The sequence below is a fragment of the Ptychodera flava genome, chromosome 9 (assembly GCF_041260155.1).
Source record: "Ptychodera flava strain L36383 chromosome 9, AS_Pfla_20210202, whole genome shotgun sequence".
In the NCBI taxonomy this organism is placed as follows: Eukaryota; Metazoa; Hemichordata; class Enteropneusta; family Ptychoderidae; genus Ptychodera; species Ptychodera flava.
The window spans coordinates 39,930,021-39,948,961 of NC_091936.1; the positions used below are offsets into that span (position 1 = coordinate 39,930,021).

The 18,941-nt window shown below is 39.8% G+C and overlaps 2 protein-coding genes across 2 annotated transcripts; both read left to right on the forward strand.

The window, feature by feature from the left end:
* Nucleotides 1–4,592: 4,592 nt before the first annotated feature.
* Nucleotides 4,593–5,780, forward strand: LOC139140965 (uncharacterized). Its single transcript, XM_070710481.1, has one exon. It carries the CDS (start codon nucleotides 4,914–4,916, stop codon nucleotides 5,778–5,780), a length of 867 nt encoding a protein of 288 aa, XP_070566582.1. The 5' UTR covers nucleotides 4,593–4,913.
* Nucleotides 5,781–5,808: 28 nt separating this feature from the next.
* Nucleotides 5,809–8,925, forward strand: LOC139140964 (pancreas transcription factor 1 subunit alpha-like). Its single transcript, XM_070710480.1, has one exon. It carries the CDS (start codon nucleotides 6,816–6,818, stop codon nucleotides 7,515–7,517), a length of 702 nt encoding a protein of 233 aa, XP_070566581.1. The 5' UTR covers nucleotides 5,809–6,815; the 3' UTR covers nucleotides 7,518–8,925.
* Nucleotides 8,926–18,941: the final 10,016 nt, after the last annotated feature.

Genomic DNA, 18,941 nt, shown 5'->3' on the forward strand with positions numbered 1-18,941 from the left:
TTTTGCTCAAACTTTCCTGAATGAAGCTTTCAACCATTCTTTTACCAAATCAACAATAAAAAATCGAGGGTAACAGTGCAAATTTTGGAACTAGCGAAACAAATTACCCAAGATTTTGCGAAATTTGAAATTCAAAATGGCCGCCATTCCTGTGTCAACTCTATTGGGGCAATATCAAATTTTGGATTTTCGAAAAACTAAGACGGTCAAAGTTTTGCTTTCTCCAAGAGCTTTAAAATGAGCCCAATCAAGTGGAAGATCAGAAAAAATTGTAGAAATTTGAGAGTCTGACTGTAATCGAGACGCGTTCTATCTTAAGTATCAAACAGCACAGCATGAATTCCTTGCCTGGCCATATTAGGCCAAAAAAATGTGCTGTTCCGATAAGATGGTTTTCAAATATAGGTTAGGTAGGTCGGCAGGAATTTTTTTTTCCGAAATATTTTTATTTTTAAATATGTACTTTTCAGGGGTTCCGGGCGATCAAACACTGGCCACAACATTTCCACAAAAATGTATCATACATATAAAAGGAAAAAACCATAAAAGACATCCTTGTTCAAGCAAAAATCAAATGCGAGTTTTTACGTTCTTTTTTTCCTTCCATGTTTACGTAGCTTTAGGGTTGGCAGGCAAAAAATAGGCAGGGTCGGGTTATTGGAACAGCACATTTATTTTTTGTTCGGCCTTGAGCAATTTTCGACAAGGCAAACTGTAAAATCCCAACTCAAAAATTATTTGTTAAATTTGTATTGAGAGTGGATTGCGAGTCATCCACCATTACTTTTTCAATATTTACTGCTGTACAAGTGGTCTACATCCATGGTCTCGACAAATCCTGCCGGACAATTTTCATGGACCTCACCAGACTCTGTTGTCTTGCCTTATCATCCTCATTAATTTGACTGATAAGTATACATTGTGTTATCTTTGAAATGTATAAATATGTTCAAGCTATGTTTACCAGTTTACCAATAAAACCCTCCGATGACGATTACGTCATTTTAACTGTCTCTGGACCAACTCGTTTACCTGTAGCAATTCAACATATTTTAATTTTGATGCAAACGAGACACGCTGAGGTGTTTTAGTGTCCGATATTCTTGACTCGACATTGACTCGACATTTGGTGTCGTTGAAAATAATCTCCATTACGAATGGAAAGAGACTCTCTCTCTCTCTCTCTCTCTCTCTCTCTTCTCTCTCTCTCTCTCTCTCTCTCTCTCTCTCTCTCTCTCTCTCTCTCTCTCTCTCTCTCCTCATCATGTACATGAGTATGTATGTATGTATGTATGTATGTATGTATGTATGTATGTATGTATGTATGTATGTATGTATGTATATATTCATGTACATGAGTATATATGTATGTATGTGTTTGTATCTATGTATCTATTTGTCTACTTATGAATAAACGAAAGAAGGTCTAATTGGATCAATAAAACAGACCGTTTAAACAATTTGACCGTGCTAATCACCATTGATAGTGATATTTCCGATAAGAAAACCCAAATAAGAGACCTTGATTTTGCTTTGTATTGACAACACAAGTTTAGTAATGTGTGAAAACCGTAAACCAGGGCCTTCCAAGGTGACCGTAGACTCTCCGATTTTCCTTGCCTCTAACTGGTGTTGATAATTTACGTTATGAATGACGTAGACAGCATGTAAGTCTTCCCTGATAACCTGACCCTGTAAGGGGCGCTGTGCTATATGGTACCTAATTGTCATGCTGGTTGACGGAATCTTAAATTGGTTCAGTACAGTAACCTATTGGTATGATAAGAGAGTAATTTCGTCACCAAAGAACTTCAAGTTATCATCGTCTTTGTGACTGGATTCGGATGACGCCATGCGGGTAGCTCACCAGGAGGAGTGCAGAAAAGCATCTGCCTTTTTTTACTCACAAATTCTCAAGGTCGACTGCAAAACGCGTAACCCGAGAAGCTACACCTTTTCTTACAGACAAAGAGGTGATGGGAGCTGCCATCTCTTCAACTTGTGGACTTTAATTACGCAGGCAAGAAATGAAAGCAAACATCAAAAAGAGACTATTGCTTAGGATCAGCAAATGCCGCCATGTGTAAAATAATACCGGGCAGTTATTTTTCACGTTAGCTTAAAAATAACTTTCGGTGATAAGATTGTTATAAGGGCTACAGTCGCGATAAGTCATCAGTACCAAAGAAAAGAGATAATGTGACAAAACGGGGAAAATGGACACTCTTTTGTCCGGGAATTGCAGAACAAAACGTAATAGGGGCATCGCCCTGATAAATGACAGTGTCACATCGTATCATAGACAGTGGAAGCTTATTGTAGGCAGTGTTCAACGTTGGCATACTCCATGCACTTAATTGTAACGATCACTTCATTTTGAAATTCCCTGACATTTTTTGATGTGGGGTACATTGGTCTCAAGAAATGCTATAACTGCGTTTTGTTTAAGGCTATAGACACTGATAATTACAAATAAAGAACAAATAGCAATTTATGTGAAGTGTGGAAACTTCTTATTACACACGTTTTGATGAAGCGAGAATTAACTTCGTGCACCTTAGACCAGATGTGGCTCCCTGGATTGAGGGTGGACGGTAGCAGACAAAATGAAATTTCAACCTTTATTGAATCCGGCATTCAATCAGGTTTCATATGAAAAATAAGTTAAGCTCGGAGAGAATTGAACGAAATCATGAAAAACCATGACTCTCCCTGTTACTTCCAAGTTCATGTGTCATTATCGGCCCGGGGTCTAGCTGGGTAAAACGAGAACAGCATGTCCCAAAAGACATGCTGACTCGACATGAAGGTTTATAAAACACACAAAAAAGGCGATTTTATACTGACTCGGTCTTGCTTACGAGGGCAGACATAAGCATGGCGATTTTGACAGACTTGACCTAACCAGTTAAAGTGTATCACAGAGATGTGTTGCAGTGCACATCTATTGAGTTGTTTGATTTTTGTAATGAAGTTATTTCTTTTGATCTAGGCACTCCGTAATACCAGAATATTTTATTTGTGATTTATTCGATCACAATATTTCATTTATATATATCTTAAAATGTTTAATTCCTGGCCATTGTATGAGCTATCCAGAAGTAATCGTTGATACTATACTACAGACACACATACATACAATAAGAGTGGGCCTACTAGGTAATTGTGAACTTACAGTTTGATAGGAGTTACAATCGTGTTACATGAAAAATAATATCGGTTGATTAATATCAAGTTATCTCAGCTAAATGGAACGGATAGTGAAATAGAGAGAAAGTCCCCCTGCTTTTGTTACACAATGGCGGTAAACAAGAGAGACCATACAAATTGAACTCTGTTCAGGGTTTTTCTCGGTGTTGTTTTTAGGTACGCATGGATCAGCGCTTGCCCGTTTGCAATTCTGACTCGTTTTACAGATAAGCCAGACGATGATGAGATATGTATATGATAGTTACAATCATTAAATGCCTTTAAGCGGGAAAACATTTTTTTTTAATTTTCGTCGAATTGCCTTTATCTGCAAAACTCACTGTTCCTTTATCTCTCATACTCGTAACTCGCGCTGTTGGTTCTCTTCATCAAACGGGAGATAGCGTCTTCGCTAATGGTTTGTCTTTGTTATTGGACGATAGCCATCACGTAGAATGTTCCGCCTTTCCTCTCTCTCTCACACACACATAGCAAACTCGGCAATGACAAGATCATCAGCTCGGATCGAATGCTTTCAGGTGTGACAATGACGAGAATGCATTTAGCGTTGTCTACTTTGAACAACGGTCCACGTAACTCCTCCGGAGGTCATATTTTTATAACGGTCCACGTAACTCCTCCGGAGGTCATATTTTCATGTTTAGGTAGTCTTTCATCGTTGACATGATGGAAGACACACATCCAGTGTCTGAGTATTTCGAAATTTTTCAGCATCATCGTTATGTATCACGGTAGCAAGCTTAATCGATGTGAGAATTTCTCCGAATCCCAATGCCACGCATGAGGCTAAATGCTATTATTTAAAACAATAACTCATTTGGACTAATTTTTCGCTACAAAAAAGTCATTGCATCAAAAACAGTTGGTATTTCTCATAATGTCTGCATGTTTATACCGAAGGCAATACTTTGTTGAGCGGAAGTGGCGTCTTTGTCGTGATCATTTCACCGTTTCGCCTTTAATCTAGCCAACTCATTGAACACACGAGCAAGCTGTCGCCATCGGTGCTAATATCGACTCCCGCCACTCAGAATGTTCAATCATAGATACTGGGGCGCTTCAGTATCCATGGTTTCAAGTGTTTCGTCATCGTTTAGCTGTGCTTTCGCTGAAACGAAGACTGTAGAATTGATAGAATCTGTCATGTTCAATTTTTTACGTCAGTTGGGGGAACTCAGATGAATAAAGCCTAAAAAATCAACTTTAAAATCAGATGTTCAAGAAATATTATTTTCATTATGTTAATTTTGCATTTTCTCTGTGTTGGTAGTTCCTCTGGGGAGGTTAAAAACCAGCCTATCATGGCGCCCCTTACAGAAACGAGATCAACGAACGTCACGTCAACATTTGGACCGAATGTCATTTGTTGTTCGTGGACAATGTTCACAAAAAATAGCGACGTACACCGTATTTAACTAAGTACAGGCTGCGTTTTTCGTGTTATAGGCACACATTCGTTGTCTTTTCACTCATTCATTAATGCAATCAAAACAGTATACTGAAGTATTCATGGATGCTATGTGTACCTGTGTCATTATTGAGGGGTTGCGACATAAAACGCAGGAATAGGGAGATAGGAGAACGACTTAATTAGAAGCCCATCATCACTCCCGTCAAAGTGACGTTCGAATATCATTATTGTTTTGTGGTGTTGTCCATGAGACCTATGTGTTCATCGTTAACGCTATCAGTGTTCTTTAATAATGGAGTGCCCCGTAGACGCCAATAACGAGAACCAGGTGAGGGTTGGCCCGCATACCTCTACGACTGGCAGCGCATCGCCAACTTCGCAGACAACTTTTCTTCCGTCGCCGGCGCACTTCAGCGCACGCTCGCCGGACTTAGGGCTGAGTGACGTAAGTTATAGAGTTGGGCCGTGTGTGATGACGGAGGGTCGGAACATGTATGGCGCGACGATGGCGCCGTCCGAGTGTTTCCAGGCGTATAGCGGTATCGATTCGTGCCTCCCGCATTCATCGTGGTCTGGACCCGAGCACTTGATCGGAACCATACCGATGCAGGCGACGTCCGTTGAAACGAGTATAATTCACAACCCGGCGGGATTTATCAGCGCGCAGCCCCCGTTCATGGAGAATGCACCGGAGTACCATCCTCGATCCCACTTCTTTTATTCGCAACAGCAACTCTACCCTCACCCTCCTGCCCCCCACCCACATTCAAATCCTGTCGCCAAGCAGAAGAGGAGGCGGGTGGCGACAGTGGAGCAGAGGAAAGCTGCAAACGTCCGTGAGCGGAAGAGAATGCTCAGTCTGAACAAAGGAATCGATGAGCTCAGAAAGATTGTTCCGACGTTTGCTTACGAAAAGAAACTGTCCCGTATCGAGACGTTGAGGCTTGCAATGGTCTACATCGCCTTTATGACAGATATCGTCAATGGCATTGACGCTAAGGATATCAAATTGAAACGCATGCCGAGCAGCTGCAGCCCAATAAAGAAACTACCGATTGACGCGAAGGCATCCCGCCAAATCATGCCGGCAACTTCTCTCCGTACTGTTAGCAGTTCTAATGAACCACTGTTCTGTTCAAGTTTTGCCGATCTCCATTAATAAATTCAAATCTAGTATGCATTTTGTCCCCAAAACGGACATCGTCTCTGATATTATCACCGTATACGAAACTATTACTGAATAAGCGTACCTTGAAACTTTACGCGCCAAACATTTTCACATCTGCAAGATTTTATGAGACTGCTGCGTGCGCAACAATTCCGAGTTGCGAACATAATGTGTCATGAAAAATCAATGTAAGAAAGTACTTGTTCCGATTGGTTTCTAATCTACTAAAGGGAAAGTGCATCTATGATGGCAGCAGAATATTTCTCTTCAACTCTTCTGAAAGGTCAAACGGAGAATAGATGACAACGCATCCAGTCCATCAACGCGCTTAATCCGATAGGAACATTGGAGTATAAGAACAAGCTGTCGCCACAGTTTGGTGATAAGTCCTGTTGTGCCATTAAAAGCAATATTATCGTCTGTCTATAATATTTTTACACCGCTTTGGTTACATCTGTATTTAGCGGATCTTATATACATCGAGGATTTCCGGGAGGGAGAAATAGAAAAAGCGGAAAGCGGACTGATTTTGGGGAATCCGTCAAAAACTGGTGTGACGGTTGAAATATGAAATATGAATTATCCCGTCTGATGAAGGCAACCCTGTTGAAGGTCAAATACTCAACCAATCATAACCGTTGTAGTGAAATGATTGAGATCAACATTTGGACGTGATGCCATTTGCTGTTCCCAAGCGCGAGACACAAAAATTCCGACCTTTGAATTTATTCCCTTCGACGTAGTGGTGTTCCATGCATATATGGATGATCGATAATTTACCGTTCAAATGCGGGATGGTCCCGTCGAAAACGATACAGAGGTGTGACTCGGAGTTGTAGAAACATATCGGTTATTTTTATTTGGTCGCCTTAGTGAAAAAGATACCAATATTTGAACACAGAGTGCGTTAATTTTCCGGCCAGAAGGTGTTGCATTGCGGCTGTGTCTCATGCCGTATGATTTTATTCCCCCAACGACAGCGCGCTTGAAGAACAGTGGTTGCTCAATGCACTATTAACAGGCGAAATGATGGACACTCCAACAGGAGGTACAGAAGAAATTTCCCAAGGTGACAGCCAAAGAACAAACTTAGATAGTTGCATATCGCCGTCTTCATTGGCTTCGAATTCGTCTCTGACGACGCTGACTAATTTCAACGCACAGGCGCAGGGGCTAGTCAACGTGAGTTACAGCATTGGCCCATCCGTGGCGGCTGAGAGCCAGTATGGCTACGGTGGACCATTTGCTCCTCCCGGTTCGTGTTTCTCCGCTTTCCAAGACCACAACACCGACTCTTGCCTTATGCATGCGTCCTGGGGACATTGTGTGCCGACGCAGCCGGCAATCTCTGTCGACATGGATGGAATTCAAAACCCAGTGGGGTGCATTGGTACACGGCCGTCGTTCGTGGACGCTGGACCGCCGCTTCATGGCAGCTACCTTCATCCCGGCCATGACCATCCCTTCCCACGTCATTCAATTGATGCTCCCAAGCCGAAGAGGCGACGGGTCGCTACTCAAACACAGAGGAAAGCGGCGAATATCCGCGAACGGAGGAGAATGTTCAGCCTTAATAACGCTTTCGACGAATTGAGAAAGATCGTGCCGACCTTCGCCTATGAGAAAAAGATATCGCGCATCGAGACCCTGAGACTTGCCATGATCTACATCGCCTTCATGACTGACGTCATCAACGGGATGGACGTGAAGCAGGTCAAACTGAAATAAATCGGGAGCCATTTTGATATATTTAAGAAAATGGCATTTGGGTCCGATCAGCGTCATCCCATCAGTATCCCAAGTACTGCTGCCTTATTATACTAGAGCTTTTCAATCACCTTGAGATATGCGATAGTCTATGTTCACTCCAGTTAATGTTTTGATTCGCGCGTGTCCTTACTTAACAACTCTTACGAAAAGATACAGCATTCCATCAACCAACTGAAACAGACTTTAATTGCTTCTTTTCGGTCAAGTTCTTGGGAAAATTATTAACAAGCATGGCAGGCGCGGAGGCGTTTTCCTTTCATTTTCCTCAAACAAGTTAGCAGCAAACATATTGTATCGAATACTCCTCTCTTCTGAAGAAATAGGCTCTCATTTTTGGTGTACAGCAACAAGCTGAGAAATTTACCAATATTTTATCTTATTTTTTCAAACGTTTTTCGATAAAGACAAAAATGACGAAGGGTAATTTTTCGACCCTTGTTGACCATTTTTTCAAAATAACGCTGAAACTACGTCAAAGCTGGAAACCCACTCGAGCGTTACAAGGTAAAAAAGCTTATTCATCAGTCTCTTCACGGTCTGGCGGGTCTTTTAGGGATCTGACGAAATTTTGTCAACGTACGGTTCAAGTAAGTACAAATATGCAGTAATCGATACAATTACGGTCTGCTCCGAAAGAAAAAGATTTTTTTTCAATCGATTCCGTTTTTACTGAACACAGAAAACACCTGGCAAGTTTCCAGTGGTTTGGTCATAGTCAATTATAATCGAATCATACGTTGTAACTAAAGACTGGTGAGGGAAGGCCTCAAGAAGGGCGTGAGAAGGAAAAAAAGAATTAATTGATATCCCTACAGACGCCCTCTCTGTGCCAATATCAAAGAACAACGGAAAACAAAATTTAATCACATTAGTGATTAGTGTCCTATGGGCATTTTATCATCATGTTTTTCATTCCAGTTACGAGAGCACCATTACCTTTTGATTTTAATACCATATATATATATATATATATATATATATATATATATATATATATATATATATATATATATATATATATATATATATATATATATAATATTTATAATATTATATGATTTTTATATTTTAAAATTTTTCTCCGTTTCAATTCCTGCTCCATCTGTTGATTTAAGTACATCACTCCTTGCATTATTTTAGTTGGTAAATGTATGTATATGTATCTGTATGAATTTATGTATTAAATTACACTTATACATACATATCTACGCTAAAAGAACGTAAACGTACATGTAAAAGATTTTAATAGGTTTTAATATTTTTCTGATTCATGTTTTGTCAATTTCTTGTTAATGTTTCTGCAATCCTTTTTTTTTCTATTCCATTTGACAGTCTGTATTAAAGTCCAGACATTTCAATACAGAATGCATTTCCTTGACGAGTTTATCTTATGCTGACGAGACACGGTCGGTTTGCCACCCGTTGCAGAAAAAAAACCCACAATCTATTACAGATCGGTAAAGACAAACGAGCTCATTTTTTTCCTTTCTTTCGGCTACGTTGATCTTTGAAAGAGATATCGCTTCCTCTGGAAGGTAGACAAATCGTGTAATAACTACCCCTCATTGTCTGTGTTTTAGTCTATTTATTGGATCATCTGATAAGGGAAAACGGCTCAATAGCCGATCTAATCGGAGCCAATCATTGGCTAGGCCATCCGGTCCTTCCAAAACATTGCTTTGTGTCAACGCTCTCTTTAAATTTGGCTCCAGGATTTTTCGTTTCTCACATATTTCTAGTTTCGACATTTTTTAGTTGAGAAACATTTTCGCGTCAAACTATATTACAGACTATATTAAAAATACCATAATAATAATTTTTACATTTTGCTCATAGCAATATAACTGGTGAACTTTAGGCAAATATATTAAACACAAATAATCGGTTTTGTTGATCAAATCGAGGAACTGCCTTTGCCTGTGATAATGGTGTCAGTCTCAGCAAGATTGCCTCAGAGATAGAATAACTCTATACTTGTTGAAATATCGATAACTTTTTAAGGCATGGAAAGCTTTTATCTCAAATATTCTTTGAATTTCTGAACGTTTTCACCGATTTTGAACACTGTCAAACCACTGAAGAAAATGTGGCGAAACATCGATGTGAGTGCGAATACTTCGCACTTTTAGTGCAGCATGAGTTAGGAAAAGAAAGGCAAGATGAATAGATATTTATGATTGCTGCAATTCATCCTTCCCTCTGACATAATGTAATGTGCCTTTCCTTGACGCCATTCGAAAAGCAATTCACTGAAATCGAAGTATAAGAGCATTTCGAATTAAATTGTATGATGATGGGCTAGCGTTAGTGCCTTGAGTATTAGTAAGACCCAAAGCGGATTTTACATTGATATTACAGTTCTTGAGAAATCATCAAGTCTTTGCCAACGGATAAGTGATCGATCGCCACAATTTTTGTTTTTCAAATGCAACTTACAAGATTTTTAACATTTTTCGGTCAAACTATTTTGGAGTAAAATTAATCACAACATAAGAGAAATTATATTTAAAATGATAAGAATAGGGGATTGATTTGGCTTGCGTTTAAGTGGAAATATATGGGATGTATTTAGGAGTTTTATGACAATTTGCAATGAACCTGATGACATAGGAATGAATCGTATGACGTTTTGCAAATGCACCAATAATTGTTCATAGCCTAGGCGAAATTGAATCCGAAAATCGAAAAATCTATCAACGGCACTGATAATCATGTATCTGTCTTAATTTTATCAAAACAATCTCTCGTGACTCTTTAAGATTTGGACTGTGTTGAGAATAGGATCAACGGCGGCAAAGTGTGGTGTAAATCCGTAGACTTCCTGAAGAGTCGCTTGGCCCGTCTCCGATACCGACAGCCGGCGACATTCACTCCGTACACACGCCTCCATCTACCGTCTACAGGACATGGCTTAGTCTTTGTCGGACTCCTTACGAGATCTCTGCCTGGCCAGGCAGTTTCTGGTTACCATGGTTACTCCCATTGCTAACTTGGCAAGAGTTAATGACACAGTTAAAGCTACACAAAGGGCAGCGAGAATGCACCAATTGATCAAAAAATCCAGTCGTTAGGGGAGGTGGCGCTTAACATGACACACTATCACCAATGCTTTGCTTGTCTTCTAAAAGGCGCGGTTGGCAAATCCTTACAGCGATCGTGCACCTGTATGTTGGTGGGAAAATGAAAAAAACGTGTTTAGGGAATGGAACATACCGAACGAGAACACCCTGCCAGGCCGAGTGTAAGAGAAATAGCATGAACTTCCATTTTTCATCGCAACTAAAGGTTGAGGCAGAGCCTTGGAAACAAAGGCGTGTTGAGGCAAATAAAAGCGACGGGCCATCCAACCACGCCGCAATTGTTCCTTCTTGGATGACCGAGGAACAAGTATTGAAGGTTTTCGCAGTGGGAAAAACCGGCCAACAACTTTGTCATGGGAAAACATACGAACTAATTGCTCGAAATCTTGTCGCGGGACCTTCTAGCCAGTACACGGATCTAATGTCGCCATAGGCGACCGCGTATCACCGTTGCACTGACTTTAAAAAATGTGGCGACTGGACGTGATCGTACAGAATGGAGAAATAAAGACAGATGATCAAACGCCTGGCCTTAGTATTTCACCAACCGACATCTGTTTAAGCGATATTTTATTTCTCTTCCAAAACCATTTACACGAAGTTTTTATTACGTGTTCCGAAAAAACACATTTCTACGGCGGAGGGCACATTGTTACAGAACAAACAACCTTTTCAAGGCTATTTTTAAAAAAGTCAGAGAATTTGAAAATGTATATTTCATGCGGTACCCAGGGTCCTGTCGTTCCGGGCCATCTGGGCCGATTACGCAACTACAGCAAGTTGTAGGTTATGGGCAAAATAATAAATAATAATCATAAATTCGCGTTATGACGCAAATGCTGGCGCGCATGTCAACAAGCTTGTCCTTCATACTTGCTCTTGCAAGGCGTATACTGCAACTGTGTATGAAATCGTGGACTGTCTCGCTTCAAATTAACTGCTTATGGTGAATTGTGCTGTATTCATGCCTGCTTCTTGTCAATAATTGACAAGGGGGGGGGGAGCAACACGGCCGCCGACAGTACACTCCGTCCTACTGGAGCAGTCTGGGTGAATGTTTCAAACTATATAACACAGAACATATTCATGTAGCACGGAGTAGACTTGTAGTCTAAATGGTCTGCAGTTCGAATTGAACCCATTCTAAATACCTGAATTTGTCGACGCATAACTAGACCGCCAAAGCAAACTGTACATCGTACTTGAGAGCTGCGTTTTACAAAACACCTGTCTGGTTGAAGATAAAATCTGTTCTAGCAAAAGTTGTAAATTTACTTTTATGTTCACGAGGTTTATATCGAAATAAATTGACGATAAACGGGTATGAGACCGGAATTACATCACAAATCTTTCAGGGAATGGACGGCAAGTAAATTCTTGAATTAAGAAAAACAATGCACATTCATCGGCGATGTGGAGCCGTACATTCCAGGTTACGGCTATCCCTCCGCTAGCACCCGATACAAGTTTAGCATTAATTTGTTACAACGTTCGACAAGGAAACCGTCGCACTCGGATTACCTCCCAACGCCGGTCATAGCGATGAGTTTCCAGTAACAACAGCGAGAGTTATCTTTGGGTGTTTCAAAAGCGGCACGTGGGCGTTCTAACCAAACCCTTGCTCCCGAGTCTGGTTAAAAGTGGCTGCCTGTACCCTGGTGGTACTCGTGTCACCGTATGGTCCTCAAACTCTGGTTAGGTTAACAGTGTAAGAATGAACGAACTGATGTAATTTTCATGGTGCCGGACCGTGCCGGTTTTTTTTCTTTCTTCATCTCCTTATTATATATATTCCTTTTTATCAAAACACCACTCAGCCATATTGAGTCCATGGTGGGTGCATTGTGTTATTCTGACAGGGTGATGGTACCGAACATTATGTGTCTTTTCAAAGTTTATTGAGGCAACAATGTCGGCTAGATCTGATAAAGCATACTCAAATAGGAAAAGGGGAGAAAACGGTTCTTATCTGACATTTGATTTTTCTGAACGGTTGTGTGTGTTCTGTCGAATCGTGTCCTGCTAAACCGATTGATTACAACTGTTTGTTTAACGACTGCGCTGCACAACTGTTGGTTCCTTAGTTTGCATAAATAGTCAAACATGGTCACGATGATTCGACTGTTTGCAGGAGAGAAAAAAAACAGCAAACGAGAAAAAGCTATGGAAAACTACAACAAAAAATTATCTCGTATACTCATTGCAGGGAATTTTGTCTAAAATCTCTGTACGTTTTTTTCAGATATGAAAATATCGTCTTTTTGCCACTATCAGCTTTAGTATATTGACAATACGTTTTAATATTTTATTATAATTATTCTTGAGTTCTCTTTTAATGTATAATTACCACGACTTTATTTTCCCAAGTTCGCTTCTGTTATGGAAATATTGACACTGTAACGATACCACATACAGGGCACGTAGAGTAGTTGCATTTAGAATTTACAGCACATTGTAATCGGGTTAGTGACGATAAAATATCGACGATAAGAATGCGTAAAACTGTCCCGAATAAAGCGAGCGTTCCTGGGCGAGGCGTTGTAGATACGTTAATCTGTACTTGCAATTAAAAAAAGAAGAGAACGTAAATAGAAATACTATATTAATCGTTAAAAAATTATACGGTTCGGAATCTAGGAAACAGGGAAAAGTTTAAATCAAAGATGTACACTTAATTGCGACCGCGAGATTTTATGACAATGCTAGCGACTCAATTGACAGCTATTGTTCCTAATTTTCTGCCGTTATTATTTTCATATTTTTGGAACGCACAGTAAGTGTACCGATGATAAAATATCATTTTGTTTTACTCTGCATAATGTCAAAGGATTGTTTACATCGATAACACCGAGCAAAGATTCTGTATTAAGCTGACGGTGTAGAAAAGCCAAGCTGACGCCTCGCTATACAATATCCGCGTCAGCGGTCTCTGGCAACAGGTTGTCGTCATTTAGAACGCTTTACGAATTCTTAATAACCGAACGAATACATCACTTTAAGCACCCCCAGTTCAAGGAATAAAGAAAAATTACACTTGATTACACGGTCAATTCGAAAGAAACCTGAAAATGTGAAATATAGTTTCGTAACGCCACTTGCAAAGATTTTCGCAAGAGTTAACTTGGCAGATGGATACGAACAACACACATTTTTTCGAACATCGTTCATGACAAAACTGTGCGTTGTCTCATGTTCCCTCCGAGTCTAATACTTCATAAGTTGCCGATATTTTTACTGAGATTTCGAGCCAGTAGCTCGTAGTGCTGTCACTGTGAATATCGTACAGACAGTAGACGCTTTTCGAAATATGCGTTCATAGAGAAGGCCAAACAGTTCACCGCTACAGTCGAGACGAAAGAGCGAATGTTCCATTACATGTAACCGATGACCTGTGTCGCCTCCGAGTTTGATATTATACGAGAAATGAAACCACATATTATCAATATTTGAAAAGCGGCGAAATGGACAGAAACGAAATTTGTCGGAACAGGATTTTAGACCACACTCATTACACAGAGATCATATCTTGAGTAATTGCCGCCATGTATAAATTTGGTCATGCTTTTAGGTTTCAGAGAACACATTAAATTACGACAAAGTTAAAATAATCAAAATATATTTGATTATCGTTTTCTGGTAGAATTGCTCGTATAACGAAATTATTATAATATAGCAATGTATTATGATTACTATTCAGGCATTTTGGATTCTCAATTTCAAACAAAAAACATAAATTGAACACGTATAATCTGCACAATAAAAAAAAATCAGGGCTCATAGGTCGCACCATCTTTCCTCTGGAACTAGGTGGTTCTAACATAAGCACCTAATCCACACACAAACTCCCAAATACGTAATAAATTGAATTTTCAAACATTTATGGCAGATGAAAGAATAGTTAAGAAACGCATTTCAAAAAAACTCGTTGAGTTTGTTTAATTTTTAGAAATGGGCACTCGTGTTCTGTTTTTGAACACGGCTTGGTCCTATTCGCTGACGGATTACCGTGCCGAGGGAAAGGCTCACACCCTGGCTATGCCGTCGTTCTTGCAAACGCGGCGGACGTCGAAAAAAAAACGGCTCGCCCGATCTCGTAACCAGCTGACGGCCTCACTAATGAGTGTTGCGAAAACGGCATAAAAAACGAATTTTATTCAATAGTAGTTGATGTGCGTGCTAAAATTGGTATTACCCACAGCTGTGGTACACTATCGTTGTCTAGTTTTTTTTCTCTGTTTGGGTATTTTTAGCACTGTCGTTAGGAAAGAAATCGCCATATCATGCTGTCTGGTCACCAGGCAGGAAAAAATAATGAATTATATCAATAAAGTCGTCCAAATCTGCCATTTCTCATCCCGCATTCTTTGCGACGGAGCGACGATGACATACTGAGATAATTTTCAGCTCTTCGATGAAAACACATTCACAGTCACAGTCAAGTCTGCGGGCAGAGTTCATAACACAAAACTGTTAATTGCGTGTAAATTACAACCCAATTCTACCTCAATATGACGAGTAGTAAAATGTTCATTCACCGAGACAGCTCGCTTCAGAGTGATGTTAAATTACCCTTTACAGTTCGGCGATTCGACCGATGAAATTCAAACGGCATTTGATTACAAATAAGTGAGGGTGGGCAGACAAATGTGTACACGTCATGGACAAACCTTTAAAAAGGGGCCAGTAGCTGTAACTTCTGGAGGTTTTTTTCACTGTTTTTGTTTTGTATGGTAAGTTCTTGTTGTGCTCCCCTAAGGCATGTTGAAACACCCACTATTTCGCTTGTCAACATAGCGTATGCACGTGTAAATTGCAGTAATTGCTTGCATTTGAATTCTAGTCTGGTCCAGTATTGACTTGTCAACAAACACATTGAAGTCTATACAAGTGTAGTTTGAGTTGACAAGCTGCATACTGTACATACGGTGTGTCTCATCCACTGGCTCTTAAATAAAGGATGACGCAATTGTGACTCGGACCTCAGAGTAACATTGACAGACCCGTCTAAGCTCATCTTCATTTTCTCTCTGGCTTGCATTCTTGAAACCTTTTCTTTTCCGTTTTTCTGTCTCCTTCCTAACGCCTATTTGTGTCCCCTTCTCTGTCGTCTCTGCCCACAATAACGAAATGTCTTCGCTCTCAGTGGTTCGCCAACCCGACGACAAGACCGCGCAACTTTGACAAGATAACAGCATATTGCCTGAGAAGACCTAACAATCGGCTCCCTTTCGTGACCTTTTCTGTCGTCACTATACACCACCTTCAAAATTGACTTCTACCTGCGGTTTACAGTAAAGACAAAACAAGAAAAAACCCATCAATGAAATTCGACTGATCCCGCCGTTCAGACAGTATTTGATCGTGCTGCCTCATGGGATTTCACGCTGCCATTGATACGTGGAGACACAAATTAAGCCAGTGTGATTGGAAGGAAATCAACCGCTAGAATAAGACAGGAGAAATTCAGCGAATTGAGGGGAGGATACCGATCCGCTACAAAGTGTGACCAAGCGAACTTTACCTGCATTTTATAGACCGAAATAAGTTGCCAACGAGTGAGAATGCCATTTGAGTAATTTCGATTATCTATCTAGCACAATACTGCGAACTTTCATGGTCACATAGTGATGATAATTAAGACTAATTAAACAGATATAAAACAAAGAAAAATAGACCCTAAACGTCATGACACATGATGTGCGTAATTGTAATCAGAAGTTCATTAAATCCAACCCTTTAATGAAGTATTAAACTGTAGATTCTTACGGGCAAAATTCCAATTGTAACTCACGAGGCGCGACGGTCTTAACAATCACATCAGAATTCTTTCGTATCCGTCAAATTTCTCCGCCCACTGGTGGTTTTTCCCAGGCTAGTGGTCTTAATTAAGTAATTCAAGCTGACCCGTATTTTTTAACGCTCCGTGTAATACACAGTCGCTATCATTTTGTCTGTAAAGCCATGATTGTGAGGTTCATGACATCGCTCGGCAGATGTTTCGTCACTGCGCGGACCGGGGCGCGCATAGTTCGACTTGAAATAGCCGAGTGGTCGATATACGAGACTGCTAATGGACTAAGTTCGGTTATTTCCATTTTAACGAACCTCCGCGGTCACTTAATAATGATAATTAAAGCTAGTTTACAGATGTAAAAAGACGAATAGAAAAAATGATGTACGAGAAGTTTAAAATTTGAGTTCATTAAACTGTCATTTGAAAGACAGTAGTCAGTGACCAGAGGTATCTTCAGAATCAAACCCTTTAACGTATCAAACTCTAGATTCTTATGCTTAAAATTCAAATTCTAATTCACTGGGTGCGACAGTCTTAACAATAAAGTCAGAATTCTTCCGTATCCATCAAAATTCACCACCCACTGAACTTTTTTTCCCAGGCTCGTGGCCTTAATTAAATAATCCAGCTGACCCGTATTTTAAAGACCCTGTTTAGCACACAATCGCTATCATTTTGTCTTTATAAATCATGAGATTAGCCAAAGCCAGCATATGGGGTCGGTGCATTAAAAGTGTTCTTAACACCAGAATAGCCCAACAGATCCCGTCCCTTTCACTGACACAATGGAGGAAGTTGATAAACCAATGGTATTATATTGAAAGGGAGGAATTGCTCCGGCCTTCAATCAATGCAACTTAAGTTAACTTTTCCATTGTTGATTTCAATAGAGAAAATGCCGCCTCGAATGCGATATGGGGGTCCTGAATTACACAGGACAATACAAGCTTTGAAACAGTTGTCTGACGGCATCTTTCTGCTGCTTCTTGGGCTCGTTCGACGGTATTTCGATTCTGTGTAATATTATGACCGATGCTTTGGGATTTGTTTGTCCTAGGGAAGTAAGGTCTTCATTAGGGTGAATATTCTGGCGAATCTGTCGATTTGAAATGATAAAATAGATAGATAGATAGATAGATAGATAGATAGATAGATAGATAGATAGATAGATAGATAGATAGATAGATAAGTAAATAGATATATGAGTAGACAGACATGATGTGAGGTTGCAGTAGTTATTGTTACTCGGATCATATGTCACAACACGTATTTCTTTGATTCATTTGGCAAACTTTCTGGCAGTGAAATTCTTCGATGTGTGCAAGCACGCGTGGTCGCTTAGCAAAGAGACTTTAAGAATCAGAATGTTAACTCGGAATTTGCATTTTGTGTGATTGCAATATTTCTGGGTTTTTTGCATGCCCTCTATCACCAACTGAATCTTTGATGCACTTTATTAATGAATGAAATAAAAACTTCATCAAGAATCGCCATACTTGCGGTGTTGAACAGATCATGTAAGACAATGTCATGTATTTTTCAAATGTTAAGACAATCTCAATTCTTCGGATCTCGATAGGGTGTCTTTGATCAACGTTTACTCCAGCGGACAGAAAGGAAACGAAACACAACAGCAATTTGTTGAGTGTAGTGCAATTTTGTGCAAAAGGCCTTAGGACTACAGCTGTGCATTGCTAATTACGCATAATTGTAGCAGACAAACAAATCGCTCCGAATTTAGCGACATCGCTCACTGTTTGCAAAGCTACTAACGAACGGTTTACTCTGGATGGAACTTCATAATTATGCAGTCGGATATTAGACTGAACTTCTGTCACCGGTGTTATCACGGTGAAAAAAAAATTGTGACGCCCAAGATGATGGTGAGCACGTGGGGTACAATACCATCATTGACCGAACTCGCTTTGACAGATCATCTTTTTGTACCTTCAAGAATTATTATCATGCTTAAAAGCATTTCAGACAAAAAGCACAGTTTGAAAGCTTGCAGAAGTGGCTGCAAGCGTAGTTATATAATATTCTACCTTGAAGAGAATATAATTTATTTTCCATCTCCAATGGTAATAGGAGTTTTCCACGGCGATCAAGATTTGCCGATGAGCACAACAAATCACAAAATTAAAGTTCGAAATTTTATGTTGTGCACGTTTATTCGTCCACAATTTGTGCACTCACTAAATCAAGAGCAATAGATAGGCCTAAATCTTAAATCCTGCGAGCTGTCACACTTGCTGACAAACTGAACTGCGAAAAATCTAAGAGGTTTCAAACATTTTATAGTGAGTGCATGTTTTTGCATATATATATATATATATATATATATATATATATATATATATATATATATATATATATATATATATATACATATGTAACACAGTAAAGGCATCTTGTTTTCGAACTACTCTTTTAGCATTTAACACGGATATGCTCACGACTCAATCTTGTTAAACGTGACAGGAAAACGTGTTATGAAAATACAAAGTT

Coding starts and splice junctions, on each gene's coding strand:
- LOC139140964 (XM_070710480.1), top strand. CDS start 6,816: ATGATGGACACTCCAACAGGAGGTACAGAAGAAATTTCCCAAGGTGAC.
- LOC139140965 (XM_070710481.1), top strand. CDS start 4,914: ATGGAGTGCCCCGTAGACGCCAATAACGAGAACCAGGTGAGGGTTGGC.